The following is a 21844-nucleotide window of genomic DNA, read 5'->3' as shown; positions in this document are numbered from 1 at the left end:
TTTCTTCCCTAGAGTAATTGGAAATCACAGTTGGTTAAGCAGCATTACAGAAGGTCATCATTCCTACAAAAAAAACAATAGAAGATAAAATTATCCAATTCAGTTGAAGAAAGACCTCTGGATATCTTTCTCACTTAGAAGTACATTCTTATAAAACAGTGTTTGAGAAATTGGCACTTGTCTGTCAACCATATGAGACAGCCTAATCCAAGTCAGTGAATTCTGGTTAACAGTTCAGATATATTTGAAACACTGATATTTAGCTTCTTTGAATTTATGTCAGATGAACAGATTTTACATTCCAAGAGGTTTGGCTGTAGCTTGACTCTGGGCTTATTTTCTGTGGAAAACAGAGTGTGACATTAGGACAAGTTGCAGGAAACAAGAACAAAGGGTCTGAGCTTTTTGTTGTTGTATTACATTCTTATGAAATGGTATTGTAATCCTCACAGGACAGGGAGAAAACAAAGAAAACTGGGACACAGAGCTGTAGAACTGGATGAAACTATTTCAATTAAATGCAGAGCTCTGGGTCACAGAGAGGGTAGGTGATTTGCCTAAAGCTGCAGAGGAAGTATGTTCCAAGTCAAAGGTTTGAAAATGGTGCTCGGATTCTCAGTTACTCTTTTTTCACTGCAAGAATTAGTGAGCGTTGCAGACAAACACCACCATGTCTTTTCTCTCACTCACTATCCGTATCACCCTCTTTCTATATTTGCTACCTTTTTGTTTTATTCTCTTATGTGACACTGAAAAAAAAATCAGGAAGGCAGTAGTTGGTATATTTTACTGAAGTGCAACAGTTTCTGGAAGCTCTTTTTGTATGTCATGTATTCTACATTCTGCACCACTAGAACAATGATTTCTGAATAGTGTATAGCCAAGGGCCTGTCCTAATTTGCATTGTTAAAATTTTAGCACTACAATAATATTCCTGCAGGTCATTTGCAACCTGCGTAATCTATTTGCTGAAGCAATGTCATGTAAATTAGAATTTGAGCTGATGATTGTAAATGATAGCATGTCTTAAGAAGTTACCACCCTTCAGCTGAGATGCAGTAACTGATTGTTGCATACTTCTATTTCATGACAGGTAAACCCTGGCTAATTTAATGGTAATTTAAGTCACTATGCAGTGCATGATTGTTTGACTATACCTTAGAATCTATTCCTTTAAATACCTAGGTAATTTTATTTTTTTCACAATGAAGTCTGAAGCTTCTTGCCAGCTATCTAAAACTCAGATTCATCTGACAATGCCAATACAAGGTCACACACTTGACTCCTAGATGTTTCAGAAAGTGAATTTTGTTCAGGGATGTGTGTGTGGCCCTGAAGGCTGCTGCTGGTTTTAGATTCTGTTTCCAGTGCAGGTGCATGGCAGTATACCAGCCAGCATGGCTGCTCTGGCACAGGCATTGAACACTCTGTCCTTTGGGACAGTGTGGCCTCTGTACCCTGTCTACTGCCTTTGAGTTTTCTGTGTTTACAGAAGTAAAGAGTGTTGTTGACGTCTTTATATTCAGTAACTAACAGGATAAAATAAATGGGGAAGCAACCAAAGGACGCGGGAATTTTCTTGGAAATCTTGGAAGTGTTGCTGTTCCCTACTAAATGGCTCTATATACGTATAATTTTGGCACCTTTTAGAAGGAAGAGCAAGGCATGAGCCAGAATGCTCACTTAAGATTCCTTTATCCAATGTAAGACACATAGATTGACACAGGCACAGTGTTTTCTTGGATATTAGTGAAACACTGCAGAGCCACAGAGTTGTCCCCAGAAGAAAGAGATTTTCAGAATGGGACCATAAACAGAGATGTGCTGTCAGGGGAGCTTTTGGGACAGGCTTCCAGAATACAGAGTGCAGGCTGATAGTCGGGAAGTGCTCAGATCCTACAGTGAGTGCTGCCAAAGTAGGGCTCCAGCTAGACAGTTTAAAAACCTAGACAGAGATTGTATCTGGTGTATTTTTAGAAAATAATTATGCACATTCTTTTGAATATTTAAAATTATGGTGAAAACTGTATCATTCATCAGACATGTTGGTTTAAAAACTGAAAGATGCTGTTAGAGCCTGAGAACAGAGACATCGTATCTTTGTGAGAGATTCACAGACACTTGATTTCATTCATCCACCCACGCAGTCTGAGATAAGCATAAGAAAATTGTTCTACTTCAAGACAGAAAGTTAACTGGTTAGAAAAGCTGTCTTGACAGTCAAGGGCTTCTGTGATAAATCTTCTACAATTTTTATTTGATCAATTTGATTATGTTTCTTAAATTACATATAAGAGTTGGTTGATTTTATTATGTTTTAATGTTCTCAGAGCAAAGAATTCACGTTTTGACAAATGTACTGCTGTACGTTAAAAAAGGATGCTATCATTACCAATTAATGTTCTTATTGCCATTTTCTGTCTTGTGATAATGTTTAATTCATTCTAACCTTAACAGAGATTCCTGTCAAAAAGAAATGAAAGTGAATCTCAGACAAAAAGAATTCAGCAAATGAATTGGGCCCAGGTAAAATATTTAACAGTACAAAGAAAGTAACCAACTTCCTGCCTAATTATGTAACATTTTTGTCACTATCTGATGGATGCTTCACCATTATAAATTGCAACAGTACCATGTGAAATCTTCTTGAACTGTACTGATTTTCATAGCTGAGGAACTGGTCCAGTACTGCAAGCACCTACTGGATCTCAAAAGTTGAGTGGGTCTAATCATTACAGGTATGGCTACATGAGTGCAGCAGTCTTCTTGCTGTAACTGCAACTGAGAAATCAGATTAGTCCAATAGTAATATATGCAGTCTGTTTAGAAACACTCTTGGAAATATGTATTGTAGTTTTATGATAATGTCTCTGTTTGTGATGTTGGATGTGCTTTGTAGAGATGTGGCTGATTGAGCTCTAAATGTCTGACTCATGCCAATTTAGAATGAGACTTTATTCTAAAAAATTTTTCACAAATAGGAAATTCCTGGGGAACAAAAAATTCGGAAGACTCTCCAAACCTGATGCAGATTATTGCTCAAGTTAAATGTGCTCTCCAGTATCGCAGCAAAAAAATGTATAAGACTGGCATTTCTGTAAATTACTTAGATTCTGCAACATGGCATTTTCTGACAAACCATCAGTTGAATCTAGTTTACAGATTATCCTTAAAGCGTTAAATGTCAAACCCATTTTCTCCTTCCCATGGAGGATATTCTCGGATTTATCTAAGCCACGACTGCTTTTGGTTATAATCTCCAGAAGAGATATTGTCTGGGTAAAACATGTGGCCAGGTACCCTGTGCTACCTGACTCAAACCACTATACTTTTATTAAAATCTTATTTGCTTGAGAATGAAGTTTCTGGTCTGCTAATGTGAATGCTTTCGCACTCTTTTAGATTCATGGCATCTGTAAGTTGTTTTCAGCTATGTCTTGCATGGAGACGGAGACAGAGTTCCTGAAAGGAGCATGAATCATGCAAGACTTTGTGGGTTTCTTTTACTTGGTGTTGTTATTGAGGCTTATAGGCCATACCTAGAATGGAAAAATTTTATTTCCAGTGAGACTATGATTTGTGTGAAGCACAATGCAACATGACTATAAAAGAATTGCCCTATTTTCTTGAAAAAAAACTTGTACTTTTGGTGTTATTCACAGAATGCTATATAGCATGCTTTGGCAGCACTATGCATACCTGTAACAGCATCTATGAAGGTTTCAGAGCACCAGAAATTTGTTGGAATTATTTTTGAGTCCAGTGTAAAATAGAGCAAATGGGTGTATGATCTGAAACCAAAACAGACCATGTATTTTTCTCATGGTTTTTAAAGAGTTGCATATGGATTTGAATTAAGAATCTCTAGTTGGCTACTGTGGAAACAACTATGGAAAGAAGTTACTATTCATCCCAACCTCCTCCTCCTAGAGTGGCAAATAACATAGATTTCATTGTGCACTTTCAATGGCTTCAAGAAAAACAGCTCATATTATTTGTCCACTGAAAATAAATAGCAGTGAATGTTTTCCTACATACATTATTTTCCCATATGCATTGTTTTCCTACATACATATATGCTGTACATGTATTAGTTCTCTCACTTTCCAGACTGAAAAATACTTTCTTTTTTTCTAAAGTTCATTATAGACAACTTGTATGGGAGCCAGAAACTACACATGCTTTCAATACACAGAGAAGAGTATAATTTTGGAAAATACACAGTTGATGACAAGTTGTTTTTTCCTCTGTCACAGCAAAAGTTCAACTATTGAAGACTATTTCCTCATGGAAGAAGGGGAAAGGGAAAGACAGCCTTTGAGATCTTGTCACATTTTCGTCTTTCGGTGAAAAAGAGTAATTTAAATTCTTCCAGAATCGCTGTGGTTTTCTTGTGACACCTGTTTTGGAGACATCTGTTTACGCACTAGTTTTCTACTGAACCTTTTTTATGCCGTATTTTGTTGACAGTATTCCTCCGTCACGGAGAGTGAGGAGGAGGAACTGCAAGTATTTGCTGTCAGGCTGGCATAATTATGTTTCTGTTGTGATTATGTCTTAAGTACTGTAATCTTTTCGTAGCAGTATTTCGCCATGACCTGATTCACTGAGAAATGCAAGAACTGTAAACCGGCACGGTGCGGGCCGGGTGGCGGAGGCTGCCTGAGCCCATTCCACCACCCCAAACAGGGGCTGGGCGGCCAGGGGCACCGGGGCAGGTCATTCCCCGCAGTGGGTGCCACTTCACCATCAGCACTGTAGGTGCTGAGAGGGAGTCATCCCTGCCCAGGCAAGCTGCAACGTGGGGATGGAGAATGCTCTACAGCAAGTGGACAAGGTGGGCTGTGTGGCCTCTCTGTGCTGCTTTGGTTGCTCTTGTCCCTGATTCTTCAGGGTTTTCCCTTTCTGATTCATGGTTGAGCTTTTAAAAGCACTCTGGTGTTTTATAGGTTTTGGATGCTGAGGAGATTTCTTTCCCTCCTCTTTGTGTTGCTCACTTTCTTGTTTTGTATACGATGAGTTTGCTCTGTCATGGCAGTTAACAGGCATGCAGTAATCTGCATAAATGGAAAAAGGCAACTGTAGACTGAAAATGTACCTGAGAAGTGCGTTAGAGCTACCAGCCAATTTCATGGCATCACGCAGCCAAGACAGAAGACATGAGATAATACCTGGCCCCTTAACTGGAATAACATGACCAACACTGCGCCTGCAGCTGTACTGCACCATGGCACCATCGACATGTGACACAGGGAAGTGTAAAGCTGGGAATCTCATTTCAGTTGTGGGTTTTGTTTCCGAAGAACATTGATTTTGTTTTTCTTTTTAACTGTAAACCTTTTGGATCCAGTCAAAGACTCTAAATAAAATTCCTTTGTATACCAACTGCTGCTGATGTGCTCCATGGCCTTGGTGTTAAATTTAACCTCTTTATGATTCAGTTCTGCATTTCTGTTCTTCACAAGGCTGTTATAATGCTTAACTAGTTAATGTCTATACATTGTTTGATGTCCTCAAGCAAATAGAAATATAAAGCTACAGATATACAGGCAAGTAATAGTATTTCAGGCCTGCTGAACTCCGGTTTCAATTTATATTCACAAAACTGAATTGCCAAAGTGAGAAGCTACAATGAGGAAAGGGTCTCCAAAAACATTACCTTTTTTTGTTCCCTATGGATGAAATGGTCCTTTATTTTACTTTCTGAGTTTGAAGCATTATTATTTTTTGATCCTAGTTCTTTTTGGAAAGCATTTAATGAGTTGTTGTTCCAATAGCAAGATGATAATAGGAGAAGAGAAGAAAAGAAAAATTCTCTCTAAAATCATAATTCTCAGGATGGCCTGGGAGACCATTTCTGTATGAGCTGAAAAATAAAGAATTAATATTTTCCAAGATTCATTGTTCCATTAGTTACTACTATTCTAGGGCAAGGCTTTTTCCAGCTTGTCTTTGGGACTGTGATTTACATTTAGCATCTATGCTACAATGCAATCACAATAATAAGCTACCGTATTTTCAGTTTTTAAGTCAGCCAAAGTGTCTGCAGACTGTGACTGTCACAATTTTAGTATTTGAGTGGAAATTTTTACTACCTAATTCGTGGTTGGTTCATTGAGTTCAAAATTAGCAACAATAAGGATGAAAGATTTGAGCTGATTCTGAATGAATTTTGACAGATTTATAGTCTACTTCCAAGGTAGACTTTCCAAAAGTAAAGACAGAAACTGCTTTTGCAGGGTGAATGATTTGTTGAAAATTATTTGCTCAGCTCTAATTAGGATTAACTTTTTTAGTCATAGAAATGAAGGGCATGTACAGGCTTAGATATTTATTAATTCAAATATGTAGTATTTTTGTTTGTGAATAATTTAAAATTGATAATACCCAAGTTCAATTATTGTGCCAGTAGTTGCTATGGATACTTGGTTTGCAAAATGTGTGGCTTTATGGTTTAATTTCTGCCAAAGACCATATCGTTAAATAACATATCTTTTTTTAGACAAACGTATAGTGGCATGAGAGTATGTTCATAGTCATGCACACAGATCCGGCAGCGAGAACACTGAGTAAATATCAGTGAGCTTTATTTTGCAGTCATCTCTGTATGTCTTGGAGCAGATTTGTCAGATTTGTATAAATAGGGCTTTTTTAATAATGGCTTTTACGTAGAAGTTCAATCACTATTTCTGTCTTGACAAAAGCATCTCTGCTCTGTCTCCCCACATGCCAGTACTAATGCAGGTCTAAAGTCTGGTCAGCTTTCCCGCTCTTTGCTGTTGTTGCCCAGTCCCACAGAAGTATTGTGGTACAAACAGATCAGCCTTTAGGTATCAAGACTGAGTGTGCTATGCTTGATTTCTGACTTCAGCATGTTTCCTCTGTAAAAGACTTTTGCATTCAATTAATTCAATATTGTTTAGTATTACTCAGTGACAAGTTTACCAATAAGCAACATGTAAAAATGCCACTCCACACAGTTGTTACTGTCTTTTTCCCATCTCATGCACAGGTCTTGGGGCTGTCGCTGACTCTTCTGCTTTGGGAATCCTCCCAGTGGCCCAACTCTTCAAGAAAATCATGTCTCTTAAATAAAAAATAAGTTTAAAGTTAAAATTACCTCTTTTACAGTAGTCAAATTTCAAGGTCTTTAGACACAGTAAGACACAGCTAGTTATAACTAGAATAGCAATACTCAAGCAAATGGATGAACTATTTGTGAAGTGTAAATTGCAGGGTGCCTTCCTGAAGCAGGTAAGAAATGACAGCAGTAAACCTGTGAGCTACCCTTTTGAGGTTAGTGAGAAAGCTCAGCTGAAAACAAAACCTCTCTGTAAGTGCTTGCATAAGCAGGGCCTCTTTCTCAAACAAGAGTAAAGAGAGATTTATTTCTCTGTCTTCAAATGTCTGACTAGTTTGTACAAAGTTAGATGACAATCTTGGATAAACTTTGTACTCGTAAAGCAGCAGAAGAGAATCATTCATTCATTCATATCAGTACTCGTTAATTCAGTCCTTCCTACGATATGAGAGTTGAAAGTGCAATTTCCACATGTAGGTGCTGATTGAGTGGTAACGTGTCAGTGGATGAACCCCAGAACTTATGCAGCCCCCTTAGTTAGTAAGAGGCAGTTTTTGTGAATTGGTGAGCGTGGTTTGGAGTCGGGGACCTTGAGATCCAAAGTCAGGTGAAGCTTCAGCTTCACAGGGCTGAATTCAGCCCTGCATTTGCCTGCAGAAGCAAAAACTGCTGCTGGCTGTCATTTGCTTCACTGGCATCTTTGAGAGCGTGCCAGCAGGTGCTTTCAGGCAGGTACTATGTCACAGCTGGATTGCTACTTAGAACTGCTGTGTAATAATTCTTAAAACAAAACTCTGTCTTTTCCTATACTCCATTGGGACCTGTGTATTGTAGCACCTTTGAGCAATGGGTGGTGGATGTTAAGCATCATTGCCTTGACTGGTATTTTGCCAGGTCCTCTCTAGCATAGTCTTTCCACAACCAAACTATTAATAAATGCTCATTAAGAAGCAAGTTATCTGTTTGCTTGGTTTATGAATACATTATATCTTGTAGTTTTGGCTTCTGTTTTATTTCTCTTCATTTAATTCAGTCATTTTATGTTTTTTGTGACTTTTCCTTCTCTGACTTCTTATCTTCTTTGTTAAATATCATGGACATGTAACTGGAGAGTTGGCAATGTAGTTTGGAGAAACAGATTTAGAAGTCTAAATTTTCTCCTAAGGGATATAAATTTCATATATTTATTTTTAATATCTTACACAAATTGAAAGATTGATTTAAATGATCCATTGAGTGGTAATAGCTCAATAGACTGCTCAATGTGGTGCTATCACAGTGAGTATAAAATATCAAAAAAGTAATTACAATGAAGTTTAAAAGAAGTAGATGCTTCATTTATGGCTAGGAAGAGCCTTGCCGGTGAAAAGGGGCACCTGTTTCAGCTTTACTGAGCCGATGATGTTACTGGCTCTCTATGGGAAAACACTTGGACTCAGTCTGGAAAGACTAGTCACAAAGGCTAGATCATGATTCAAACTTTAAAAATGTTTTGCGTTTTCATTAGGATGAGCTCAATATTAATTAAAAAAAAAAAGCAACTATTTGGTATTTGAAAGCTCGATATTTGAAATTCTTGTTAGATGACCTAAAGGTCATAATTTTATAATTTCACACAGCTAATTCATATTAGAGATGAATGACCAAGAGTAGTACAGCATGTGAAATACTTGAAATATACATTCTAATTGTAACTTAAACAGGAATTAATAAAACAAATTACTCTTTTCTGTCATAACTAGTAAAAAAGTGAATTATTTCCACATTTATTGGTGAAAAAAAAGTATGAGTTTACTTTCTCACATGGCTCTCATCACAAAAGCTAACAATTAAACATCACCTTGTGTGATTTTGTAATTTTTATTTTAAATTCTTATTGTATCATACTTGGATCCTTAGGGTGAAATGTCTTGGATTTAGGAATTACTTTGTAGTTTTACCTCGTTCTTTTCATGAAAATCAAACAATATAAAGGTAAAATTTTCATAGGCGGTCAAATCGGATGAGAAACAAGTCCTAGGTGAAAGGAAAATGTGCTTTTAAATAATAAGTGCTTAAATAATCATAGCCAGAATATCGAATTTTAAAGGACTTAATTAATAAAGGAAGAATGTATTTTGGCATGTAGCTTTTTGACATTATGTTGGGGGAAAAGGTATGAACATAAGGGGAGAATCAGTGTCAAAATGCAAACTGTGAGGGAGAAATGCAAAAGTAGATTTTAGTAACCTCATGCCTTGTGGTTCATATTTCTGATTCAGTGTTGGACTTAGTTTTGTTCTGTCATGTTTTTAAGAGATCTTCAAGATATAAACAGAGTTTTCACTGGAGGTGGAGGTGAGGAATTTGCTAAGATCCACTAGTATTTTTGTGACCAAAAATTAGTAGGTACTTTCCTGTCACCCTGGATTTTGTCAAGTGTAATAGAAATGCCAGCTGCTCCTTCTTGCTTGCTGAAATTACTGTTTATCTAGCTGGCTTGCTTGTCTTGGGTATATGTAAAATGAAAAACGCTAGAAGGGGTATGAAAACTGTAGATAAAGATTTACTGAGAGTGAAACTGCATATCAGAAAAAAATAGCATGAAGCAGTAGGAGAGTGTTGTGAATCAAAGAAGTATTTTGTAAATCTATATTTGGTTTTGTAAAGCCAGCATAGCCACCTCAGCCATCATTCTTTTCTGAAATATTTAACACCGCCGTTGTAATTTTCTCAGTCTGTAGTGAATGTTGGGACTTTGAAATGTAAAGATCATGTCTGCTCTTATAGTTTCTGAAATCATGAACTTGGGTTATAAAAACAGTTGAGTTGGCTTAAAAATTGTAAGATAAAGAAAATGAAATTTAAGCAAATTGATATTCCTCAACTTTCTAGGGTATACTACTAGTATTTATTTTTCTGGTCTGCATATATGAGGGAAGATGATGCAACTTTTCCTATGAAGAAATTTTGATACTTGTTGGTAGGCAGAAGTGTTATCTTCACATGAAAGAATATATGGTTATGGCAGTCACTTTGTATATGGCAGTGTAACATTTGAATTCTGGGAAAACACAGACATTTTTGATAAATGCAAAGTTTCAGTGCTTTTCAAACTATCTCAAGCTAGGGAAAAAAATGAGTGAAAGAAACTTACATGTTTTTTGAAATGTTTGCTCAGCTGCCAAGTTTAACTAGTCGAACTATTTAATGATATCACATTTACTGTCTGTTTATAAAATAAAAAATCTGTCTTTTAATTTTAGTATTTGATGAGAACTGATGCGGTTGTGGCGAAGAGCTTGGATTAAGAATTAAGCAACCCAAAGTTTGCAGATGTTTAATGGCAAGGATTTGTTTTGTCTGAAATGTGCAGAATCTACAGTGTTAGATCACCCAGTTTCAATGCTCAAATTTTAATTCTAGTTCAACTTGTGAACTTTCTTCCTACCTATTTGTTGTTTTGTGTGACTCATCTGATGCCTCTGAAGTCACTGCCAATTTACGGTAATATAAGTGCAAATTTTGTGTTCTTATTTGTGTTAAAACTTCAGAAAAACACATGAAGTCTAAACGAGGACAAATGAACCGAGAGTGGATCATTTTGTTTCAAGCTTATTTATATAAAAGTGTTCCCTTTATCAATTAATACTTGCTAAAGTCATGTTTCTGTGAAGTTGACAGATTCTGTTTCTGGCTGTTAGATTTAGCTCATCTCATAGAGGTGGAGAAAGTCCTTTTCATCACAGAAATGCTCTTAGGAGGTTTCTTTGCTGGTGAGTTTGTGGAAGGGCAAAGGGGAAAGAGTGAGGATAAAATTCTTTCCCTAATGCAGGTATTTCCTGTAGACAGCAATTACATACAGGTCTGTGAACTTTAGTTAGCTACTCGCAAGCATTTGAACTCTGAGTTCAACACAGCGTTTGTGTAGCTTTCCTTTATTTCTGTATTTCCAAGATATCTGGTAGAGACTTTTCAGAATGAAATACTTATTTTTTTTTAAATTTATGAGTGAAAAATCAAATAATGCAATTATTTGCACATTTTCTCACCAATTTACAGTCTGTGTACCATAAGAGAGTTCGTTAAGTAGGAAGCATACATAGGAGTTTGGCTTTTTCCTAACTTCTTCTGCAAGCTATGATTCTAGGTGTTCTATTAAAACTTACTCTATATGTAACTATTTTACAGTTCTTTTATCAACTTGTTGTTTGATGTCACATTGACTAGGAGTTCTCTGATCTTAATTTATGAGCTTATTTTGGAGTAAATCATTGTATTTCCTTCACTCTGTGGCTCTTACTCAAAGTGTAGCTTAATGCTACCTTCAAGTATTGTGGGTTTTTTCCTAACTAGAAATAGCATGTAGTAACAGTAAAGACAATCTGTATAATAGCTACTACTAATCTGGTACAATCAAGAAAAATGTTCTTCCAAAGGAAAATCTATTCTATTTAGTTGTAGGTAGACCAGTGTACTGGGACTTATTATCTGTTCTGATGAAGTAAGGGAACTTCTACTAAGAAATCTTGATGAATGGGATGGTCACCTTCCCTCTACTAATTTCTGGGACACAGGCATTGTGGGTGCCATAAGCCTTGTTCCCATGTAACCGCTCAAAATATGTCCATGGTTCCTTCTCTTAGGGAAAAGAAACAGTTATTTTCTACTAGTACTTTCAAAAGTCACAAAGGAATCCAAATAAAATGTAATGGGAGGTTTCTCTTACTCTGTACCAACTATACAGGCTTTTCTTTTTTCTTTTTGGAGCACCTCTGCTATGAAGACAGGCTGAGAGAGTTGGGGCTGTTCAGCCTGGAGAAGAGAAGGCTCCGGGGTGATCTTATAGCAGCTTTCCAGTACCTAAAAGGGGCCTCCAAGAAAGCTGGAGAGGGACTTTTTACAAGGGTGTGTAGTGATAGGACAAGGGGCAATGGATTTAAACTGAAAGAGGGCAGATTTAGGTTAGATATAAGAAAGAAATTCTTTACATTGAGGGTGGTGAGGTACTGGAACAGGTTGCCCAGAGAAGTTGTGGCCGTCCCATCCCTGGAGGTGTTCAAGGCCAGGTTGGATGAGGCTTTGGGCAACCTGGTGTAGTGGAGGATTTCCCTGCCCATGGCAGAGGGGCTGGAACTAGATGATCTTTGAGGTCCCTTCCAACCCTAACCATTCTATGATTCTATGATTCTGAATGGAGCAGGTTGCAGCATGCAGAGGTTCTTCAAGCAAATTCTCTCACTCTGGCCTACTGATGGGAAATGCAGCTCTGAGATGCTCTGGATTAGATCCTGAGTGAAAAACGCACCCTGCGGATCCAGAGGAGTAGAGCAGGATTATTATTTTTTCCTGACTTAACTTTCTGTCACTGCCCAATATGGTCAAATATAGCACACAGTGCTCGCAAATTGTCTTTGGTATTGCTAGCTGTCATTGACGGACTGTGGTTTATCATCAAATAGGATTGTCCAAGAATGTCAGACTAGCATTATGGGAATGAGAAAATGAGTGGCATCAGCATGAAAGCTATGCCTCACAGTAACTAGAAGCGTATGTACTGTGTTGAGACTAAACATGTCCAATGTTATGGAATTCTAAAAATTAAATTATTTCAACTGTTTCCTGATCAGAGCAATGTTTGAAATAGCCTAAAATATAGACATGTATTTAAAAAAAAAAAAAAAAAAAGAAGAAAAGAAAGCTGGCTGGAAGCCCTTGGGGAGTTGATTTTTCAGAGATACTGAGAATGCACACATCCTATGGAAATCCAAGAACTCCTTGAATACTGAGTACTTGAGTTATACAGGCCTTAAAATTACTGCTTTAGCTTCAATTTGTTCTATGCATCCCATCACATCTTTGTCTTAAATGTAATACTGCTCTATGTTGTCCTGAGAAGGAAATGGACTTGACTTATATTTTCTGCCGTATCATATCCTGCTATTTTCTGATATGGTCTTGTTCATATCTGTGCCAGCATTCAGGCTCACAGTGCAATCAGTTTTCCCTTTCAGTCAGAAAGGGGCGTAGAACTGTCATCTGGATTTAACCATCTCTTCAGTGCCTTTAATAGGCAGTTGCCCTTTTTCTTCCCCAAAGACCTCTCATTAAGGCAATCAGCTGAGTATTTCAGTGTTTTGGGATTAAATATATAGTGGGCTTTTTGTTTCACGGTTTTACTTTGTCCTGTTAAACTTCTAATTACCACCTGGACTTAATATATTTGATAAATATCAGCTGGTACTCCACTCCTTTTCACTGGCCAAAGGCAGCTCTCGCCTGTCTTGTGCAGAACATTTCCTATGGTGCAGAAGCATCAGTCATCGCATCACATCTGACAACACTGTTCATACGTTGTCCGTGGAAGGATGAAATAAGAGTGAGTTCAAAAGCATTTTGCAGGCATATACTAATCAAGTGCTAAAGAACTTTAAAAGGACAGTATTTTATTTATGAAATTCTACTTTGGCATTTTGTGAACCTCTCATATAACTTTCAAATTGTACTTCTGCATGTAATTTAAATGACCTGCTCTCAGCAGATTTTTGATCTGCCAGCTGCCTGGAAGAACATAGTGCAGGTTTCCTATTGCCTTACTTACTGATTTCCAAAGGCCTTTGATGAGGGGAAAGGGGTTTAGACCACTAATGGTGAAGGATTTACAAAAGGGTATGTCTGGCCCACTGATTTTTAGAAGTAGTAATGTCACCCAGTTTGAAAGATAAGTTGAAATGAATAAGTTAAAAATAAATGATACTAAATAATTAAATTCTTTTAAAGATTATTTTATTGCCTTATTTATTTGATTAAAAAAACAATACTTATTCATTTTTGTAAAACAGTATGTCAAAAGAAAAGTAATAGTGGTTTATCTATTGGGAAAGGGCATAAGAAAAATGGAAGGAACTGACAGCGATACCGGTATTCTTTTGGGCCTCAATGTGCAAGCATTACAAGAGCCTGAGATTTTGTCTGGTTAATACAAAACAAAGCAGGGTGTAGTTAGCCTTGCTTTGCAGTGATCATGGACAAATATGGGTTTACAGTGTTGCTAGGTTGTATGCTGGAGTGAGTGGTTTCTGTGTATTTTTTTCACCATACTAAAAAAAAGAGTTTTAGGTTCAGTTCTAAAACTCCCCAGTCGTATCTGTTTTAGGTTGTAACTCAAGTAGCAAAGTGAAACTAGAGCTTGTTCAAAAACCACATGCTACTTATGAAAAAATTATTAGAAAACGTGGAGTTTTTTTCTCAAAAAAAACCCTGTTTTCCACATTTCTAAAGCATTCAGATGTTTTTGTTGTTTGTTTCTCTTTTTTTCCTGCTCTTTTTGAAATTTCCTTCACTTAAAACATCCTCAGCCTTTTTGCTTTCAGAAATTTCCTGATGGAAACAGTTTTTTTAAAATGGTATGAAAAAAGTGTTCCCCAGATTTTTATCTTCCCCCTCACTCTCCTCCCCCGCCTCCCCCGGTAGAAAAGATACTGTTGGGCAATAGTTAGTGAAAAAGAGAAGAGGAAAGAGAGGCAAAAATCCACTAAGCCTAATCAACCAAATCCAAAGACTTGTGGTCAATGAACTTCAAGAGGGAGATATACTTGGAGGTCTAGCTCAACAAGCGCCTCCAGAAGGAATAACAATTATATTGTAACTGTGAATATAAAGTTGGCAAACTCTGAAACATTTAGCCTAGCTTTCATCTCACCTAACTTAGGCTGCTTAGCAGTTATGAGCCTGGTATGAGGAAATCATCTGGGTAATGGAAGGAGATGACAGATAGTAATTTGTTCCATCTGTATGATTAACTGAAGTTATACAACATTAATTCATTAATGTTTTGGGTTTGCCTATGTAATTTTCATACCAGCAACCATAGCTGAATCTCAACCTAATTTTTCATATTAAGTCCAACATTTATTTTTTTAACGTGCCATTACAGACCAGTACAACAGCTATCTGTAACGAGCTAAGTACAACAAATACAAAGTCAGTTAACCACTCATGGATGCCCATGAAGTTTGATCTCATCCAATAAACAAGCAGTTTATTTTCAATAGGTGGGCATGCAGTGGCTGTTGAAATCAAGTTAATAACTCTGCCCTGTTTCACAAGAGTGGAGTTACCAGTAGGAAAATGAGGATGAAGAGAAGGATGTCATGCCTCTACTCCACTCCAATTAATAATGCCAAATGCTGCAAGCATACTGTAATATGATCCATTAGTGGCTTTGCAGTTCCTTCTCTCCAGTTCTACTCCAGAAATAGATGCATTTCAGCTATGTTCCAAAAAAACAGGAATAATAATAATATTTGCAGAGCTGGGTAAAAGCTACAATTTCACCAAAGGGACCGTGAGACTTGCTGACTGTTGTCAGAGGAGAAGTTTGTGAAAAGGTTAGGACAGGTTGCACAAAATTTTTAATAGGAGATGTAGAAAAATTAAAAATATTTCATTTTACCCAAAAAGTGCAATATTTTTGCATGTTTCAGGCTTTAACTTTTCAAGTCTCAGGTTTGTAACTACATCTTGCACAAACTTTTGAAAAAAAAAAAAAAATGCCCGTAGCAAACGTAGCCTTTGTCCTAGTAATGACGGCTTTGAAATTCTTAGCAATCAAATATGTTCAGCTGCTTAGCTAAATATTTTTATTTGAAAGATTGGAGAAGTATGTGTGGGGGTAAGAAGAGAGAAGGTAATATGCCATGACCTATTTTCATTCCATTCCTATCAAAATTGCACCACTTAGCTGAGTACTAAAAGGAGATGCCTGAAGCACACTTGCATTAAATCATCTGTTAATGTCAGGCCAAATTTATCTGATCTACTGTCTTGTAGGTGATGACAGCCCTCTGCAAGGGATACCTGTGTTCTGCACACTCATCAGAAACTTTCATGTGCTAGGATAGCAAAAAAGGCCTGAAATATTGACCGTTGATATGAAGAAAGATCTCCAAAGACATAAGATGAAGAACTAAGAAGACAGTTGGAAATACACACGTTTTATGTAACTAGCTCTGAAGTAATGGTAGTCTCCAATTCAGGCAAAACATTGATGTTTTGGCACAAGACATTAATAGGATGAATTGTTTTTGAAGTAAAAAGAAGTAATTGTGAATTTAGTCATGGTGTGAAAGAAATTTAACTTCTCCAAATGTCATGGTATTGCAGCAAAATTTGGCTTCTGAGCAGGTATCACAAACAGTTAACTACTCGTTCCCTTTCCTTAGTCTGCAAATCTAAATAAGATAAAGCTTTCCTAAAGCCATTCTAATATGTTTTGATTTCTGTCTGGAACAAAACACACCCCAATTTTTTTTTTTTCTCAGTTTATGTTGATCCTTCTCATGTCTCTTTCATGTAGTTTTGGTTTTGTGACTCCTATGGAAGCTAATAAGTAGTTCCTGAGTACAATATGCAATGTAGAGTCATATTTGAAGTTCCTGATTCAATAAAACATGCATGCGCGTATATATAAGCCACAAAGTGCTCCTTTCAGCACAGCATTCTGGCAGCAGACACCTTACCACCTTGTTCCATCTCCTCTCTCCCTCTCCAAAACCCTGTCCAGTGGACAGAGCGGAGGTTTCAGAGTGAGAAGCTCTGTGGGCATGGGAAGCCTGGGTGTCATGGGCTGTGACCGTGAGCAGCTGAATGAAATACACTCAAAACAAGCGTGACAGGTCTGTCACTGCTGTGGCATACTGTGCGTTTACAGTATAGCACTGTTGACGTGTTTAGCACTGCTTCTCTGGTGCTGCATGTGCCAAATGAAGTCATTAGCAGATTTGAGATCTATCAACCATCTGTGCCCAGTATGAGTTCGTCCTCAAGTGGGAAAGAGCTATCGGTGCAGAGCTATAGTGGGATGTAGTGGTGCCAGAAGGTCTCTGGGGTGTGTGTTGGTCATTTAAATGCCTTTCACGTAGCTTTTACTGCTCACCCCTTCCTCCTGGCTGATGTTTGAGTCTCCTGAGAAACCTGTTAACATGAGAACTGGTTACAGCATCTTCAGTTAAATATTTGCCAATGACCAGGAATACTCAGCCAGCTTTGGTGTGAATGAGAAACTTACCAATCCATGAAGGGTTTTTTTCATATCTTTAATTTACATTACATTGGAATAATAAATTAGGGGGAAAAGTGTTAGCTTTGGTTTTTTTCCTGATGTTGGGCTAGAATATGCCAGCTGTGATACACCATTTACAGAGGTGACTGGAGTCATTGCATGTCAAAGCTGAAAATTATACTGACCCGATCAGTGCAATATACCCTTTGGTGGTCTTTCTTGTGAGAATTTCTTACACGTGTTGTAAGAGCTGCCTCACTGTGTTGCAGGAACATACAGGAACGCGTGGAGACAAAATGATTGATTATTAATCCTCGTATTTGTAATTTGATCTGTGCAGCAAATGTTAGCCAATAATGATTTGTTTTCTTTCCTTTACTCTCTTATTGACCTTTTTCATTGTTTTAGTGTCTGAAATTCCAAATGTGGAATGTCCTGCTATCAAGCCTGTGTCTGCTTTATTTAGCCCAAATGCAAATCTATGGTATAAAGAGATATGAATGAGGTCTGAACTGAAAGCAAATTCAGCTCGGTATGTTGCCAAACCAAAGCCTTCATACCCTGTAAAATGCAAACACCAAAATAAATCTTTATGGCTGTCTACTAGACTGTGGGTCTGGCATAGACAGACATTGCTCAGTCAGTAGGTCCAGGCATCCTGAGAAGAGACACGTCCTTACGAGGTAAATTGACAGAGTTTTCATGTGTCACTCAGAGAGGAAATAGAATTTAACAGATTGCAGTAGTTTTTGTTTGCTGGTAAAGCATGTCTGAGAGTAATGGTCAGTCGGTACCACTGGTTTACTCTCTGTGTGTTTACCAGTCTTGGAAAGATTATGTCTTCTTCTTGGGTTACCTTACTGAGTACAGGATACCTCTCTAAAACATGTGCAGTCTCTTAAAAGAACAAATCTTTTTATTTAATTCAATCAGTTTATATAGTATTGTTTGTTGTTTGAAATAGCAGTTCCTTTTAAATAAACTTGCAGGATGTATTGCCATGGGGCCACTCAAACATTGAGAATTGGTTCTTTAAATTGTTAAATTGTTAGAGAACTGTATAGGCCAATCAGGCTATGACGTCAAGCCCTGAGAGCTCTAGGATACTCCTAAGTTGTGCACTGTGGAGGTTCAAAAAGTCTATGACTCTCCCTGAGAATTTTCCCTCAGTTCTCATGCTGGGAGATGTGTTATTTCAGAAATTTTAGAAAAGGCAAGGAATTCGACTTTACAGCTTTGAAGTTCTGAAATACATGGGCATTTTTCCTTATTTGTGAATATAACAAACACTGTGAGTACTCTGTTCTGTCTCCTTATGTGGATAAGCAGTTTTAGTGCTGGATAGAGAGGAATTTTCAGAAGAATCAGAAGGGACAAGCTGAACAACAGCACAAATTAAATAACTGAGATAAATGATTCTGCAGGAGTTAAGATGACAAGGACCATGCCTTTGTAAGGAAGAATGCATTTCTTGAAGTGCCAGATTGCCAAGAATTGTTTAATCTTTCTTATTTTAAAATCTGAAATCCAACAGAATCGGAAGCTCATTGGAGTATAGGGAATAGGTGGGTCAGTTAAGGTAGAAAAAAGATAACGCAAGGTGATCATGAAACCTAAAGAAATACTATGATGCATGAGAAAGACATTGTTTTGCCGCCTTTTTTTTTTTTTTCCCCTACAATTGGGGTTAACTTCCAGTCCCAGTAGGTTTTGAACTGTAAACGATTGCCTCAGGAACAAGCAGCTGACCTGTATTCTTCTGAAGCAGGTTAGATACTCCAGATTTAGCTGTTATTTGAGCTGCGCTTAAATGTCTGTGAATCCTGGGAGGCTAGGAAAATGGAATTTTCTTCAGGTATTCTGTAAAAGAAATACCTTCTTCCTTTCGTTTCTTGGGAGTTGTAGTCTACAACATCAACTCTTGTGGCGGACTTTTGGATTGAAATCTCAGAACTCCTCTTGACAGGACTGATATTTAACTTTGAGATTTAAAACCCCTTAAAAGTTTACATAAATAGAAATACAGAGGAGATTTAGTAAATTTGTAGAGACTTTGTAACAAATCTAAAAGAAAGCAACTGACCAACCAGCCCCATCCCCACAGACTATGTGATTTCATATTTGATACCTGTTACCAGCAGCTAACTGTCCACGAAGGATTGTCATTATATCAGGATTTCTCACACCGTAGATGATGAGGTCTTATTCTCACCACCACCATCTCAATTCCTCTCTTTCCTATTGCTGAGGACAGAAAGCAGCCGTAACAAAGGTTACTATCTGTAGTACACTTTATATATGTATAACTGTTTTTCATACCTGCGTTTAAAAAGGGGGAAAGATTGTCTCCTAGGAGGTTAATCGAACCTCAGGACACCTGAAAGTTCTTATGCCTCTGGTAGGATTGTGAGCAAAATCATGCAGCTCAAAATTCATGGAACCAGTTAGACTTCTGCCTGTGTTTACGGACTTAAATACCTTTTCAGATCTGGCCCCATATACCTTAAATACCTTTTCAGATCTGGCCCCATATACCTTAGATTCCCAGTCACATATTTGAAATTACAAATAATTACAAATTAGATGGTGTTTCACTAGCTTACTGGGATATTGTGATGCAACTGCATACTGTGAAAATATCTAAAACAGAGAGGTAAAGAAGTGCCTCATGGCAAACTACTCTTGAAAGACGCTCTTGATGTCTGAATCTCAGAGCATCCATTCATCTCACTTTTTTCTTCGCATATATCCTGGTATAAAAAGCTGATGCATGTTTATGAAAAGAAAAGTAAAACTATTGCAGCTTCTGTGTGTAAAACTTTTCATATAATAGAATATACACCTTTAATAGAAAATGATGAAACAGTCTCTATAACTCTACAGTGATCAAAATTCAATAATGTTAATATAAACAGTTTTATTGTAATAATAGGAGATTTGCAAGGAAGAGGGGTTCATTTAGTTCTAAGACATGTTTGACCTCTGCTACTTTATAATCCGTTAGAGAAAGCTAAGGTCCACATAAGCTGGCTTTCTTTCTCTTTTACCTGGAAGGCATTATTTCTTCAATAAATACCAAAATCAAGTCAATATTTTTAGAACTAGGATAATTGCCACTTTAAATGGACTAATCTTTGCTCAGAAGTTGTGTGACACTTTATATCCAATGCAAGCAGGAAAGAAATAATTAAGATATATGCTTTTGGTAATTGATCAGGAACATTTGAATGGGTTACATAAATAATAGACTAATCAAAGTATTGTCTAACCATTTAAAGAAACATATGCCCTACTGCATGTACATTTATTTAAATTAGTGTTGCTGTCAGAATTTATGAGAAATTTAGAAAGAGGATTTCATTTTCACCTTATAGTTAATGCTCTCATAAATAATAATTTGTCAATTTGTAGGATAAGATATAGTGTTAAATTGTTCAGTATACCTCTTTAAAATAGAGGTGTGCGTTTACTGTTCTGGGCAATTACTCTATGGATAAAACTGCAACTTTCAGATCTCATTTTCATGTCTGCCAAACCCTGCTCTAACTCATTTTCTGTTCTAATGAGAATTAATGATATTAGTAATCTAATGTTATGCAGAAGGGACCTGGGACTTTTATTGTATCTGCAGTATCATGCAGTGGTTTTCTACATAAAATATTTTATTAGTATACCATTGATAACTGACCAACAGATTGTCTAAAAAACAATAAAAAATACAAAACCAGCTGTTCCAAAAAGAAAAAAAAACAACAGATATTTAAAAAATTCATTAGGAATTGGATTCTGGTTCTTGAAGCCCATTCTTAAGCCCATGACAATGATACTTGCTAATCATTTACAAAGTGCTGATCCATCTCGGGGTTGAACACCAAGAAGTTTCAGTCTGATAGTTTGGGGTAGGGCTATATCTACTTGCAAGAAACTTCCACTCTTCACTCTTTTCTAAAACCACTTTAGCTTTGTATAATTGTATGAAGGAAGAATACACTATCAACCTGAATATTTGAGATTAAATGAAAGGTTATATTTCTCTTGAACGGTAATTTGAACATGCTTTTTTTGTGATCTTTTACAGGCAAACCGAAATACCCATAACGTGAAAGATACACGATTGTACAGTCTTTGTATTTATTTGTGCCCATATCATGTTGCCCATATCAAGGTTGCTATTTAGTTCAAAACTGTCCCATAGATATTCTTTGGGCTCCAGAGGTACTCATTAAAAGGTGCTGTGACAGCCTGGCATCCGCAGAGTCCCTGCATGGGAACAGCCACTCTTTTCATCAGCAGTCACCATCATCTGCTATGTTGTCTCTGGGCCCAGCTTCTCAGGCTCTGTGTAGGGTGACTTTTCTTCCCTTCCCCCTCCCCCAACAGGAAAGTAGGGCCTCTGCATGTGTTTAACCCTACGTTTTTGCAGGATACTAATGTTTCTGCTTTTAATTGACTGTAGTTTTACAGGAGAGTGTGTCCCAGATGTGATTGCTCTAAAATGAAAGAGCACCAGTGTTGGGCTTGAACGTTTCCCATCCAATTACCAATTGCCCCTTCATTTTATTTTGAAAGTTTTTTTCACTTGAGTATGGAGTTTCCAAATGATTCTGGTAATCCTGGATTTTTTCCCTTGTTTTTACAGGTGACCTGTAACTGTTTCACCATCAGTAATGGAGAGATGCAGGATGTTGGTGTTGGCCTGTATCCCAGGTACTGTGGACACT

The 21844-nt window shown here is 37.3% G+C and overlaps 1 protein-coding gene across 1 annotated transcript in view; it reads left to right on the top strand.

Annotated features, from left to right (window-relative positions):
• Positions 1-21844, top strand: part of SMYD3 (SET and MYND domain containing 3) — a 439291-nt gene that overhangs the window by 328062 nt on the left and 89385 nt on the right. Inside the window, exon 6 of the mRNA XM_086627978.1 lies at positions 21763-21830. Coding sequence (XP_086484104.1) covers positions 21763-21830 — 68 coding nt within the window. The remainder of the gene's footprint in view (positions 1-21762; positions 21831-21844) is intronic.

Source organism: Tauraco erythrolophus, chromosome 2, assembly GCF_009769465.1.
Source record: "Tauraco erythrolophus isolate bTauEry1 chromosome 2, bTauEry1.pri, whole genome shotgun sequence".
NCBI classification, from domain to species: Eukaryota; Metazoa; Chordata; class Aves; order Musophagiformes; family Musophagidae; genus Tauraco; species Tauraco erythrolophus.
The sequence above is the reverse complement of the archived record's forward strand: the minus strand, read 5'-3'. Positions and strand labels throughout refer to the sequence as shown.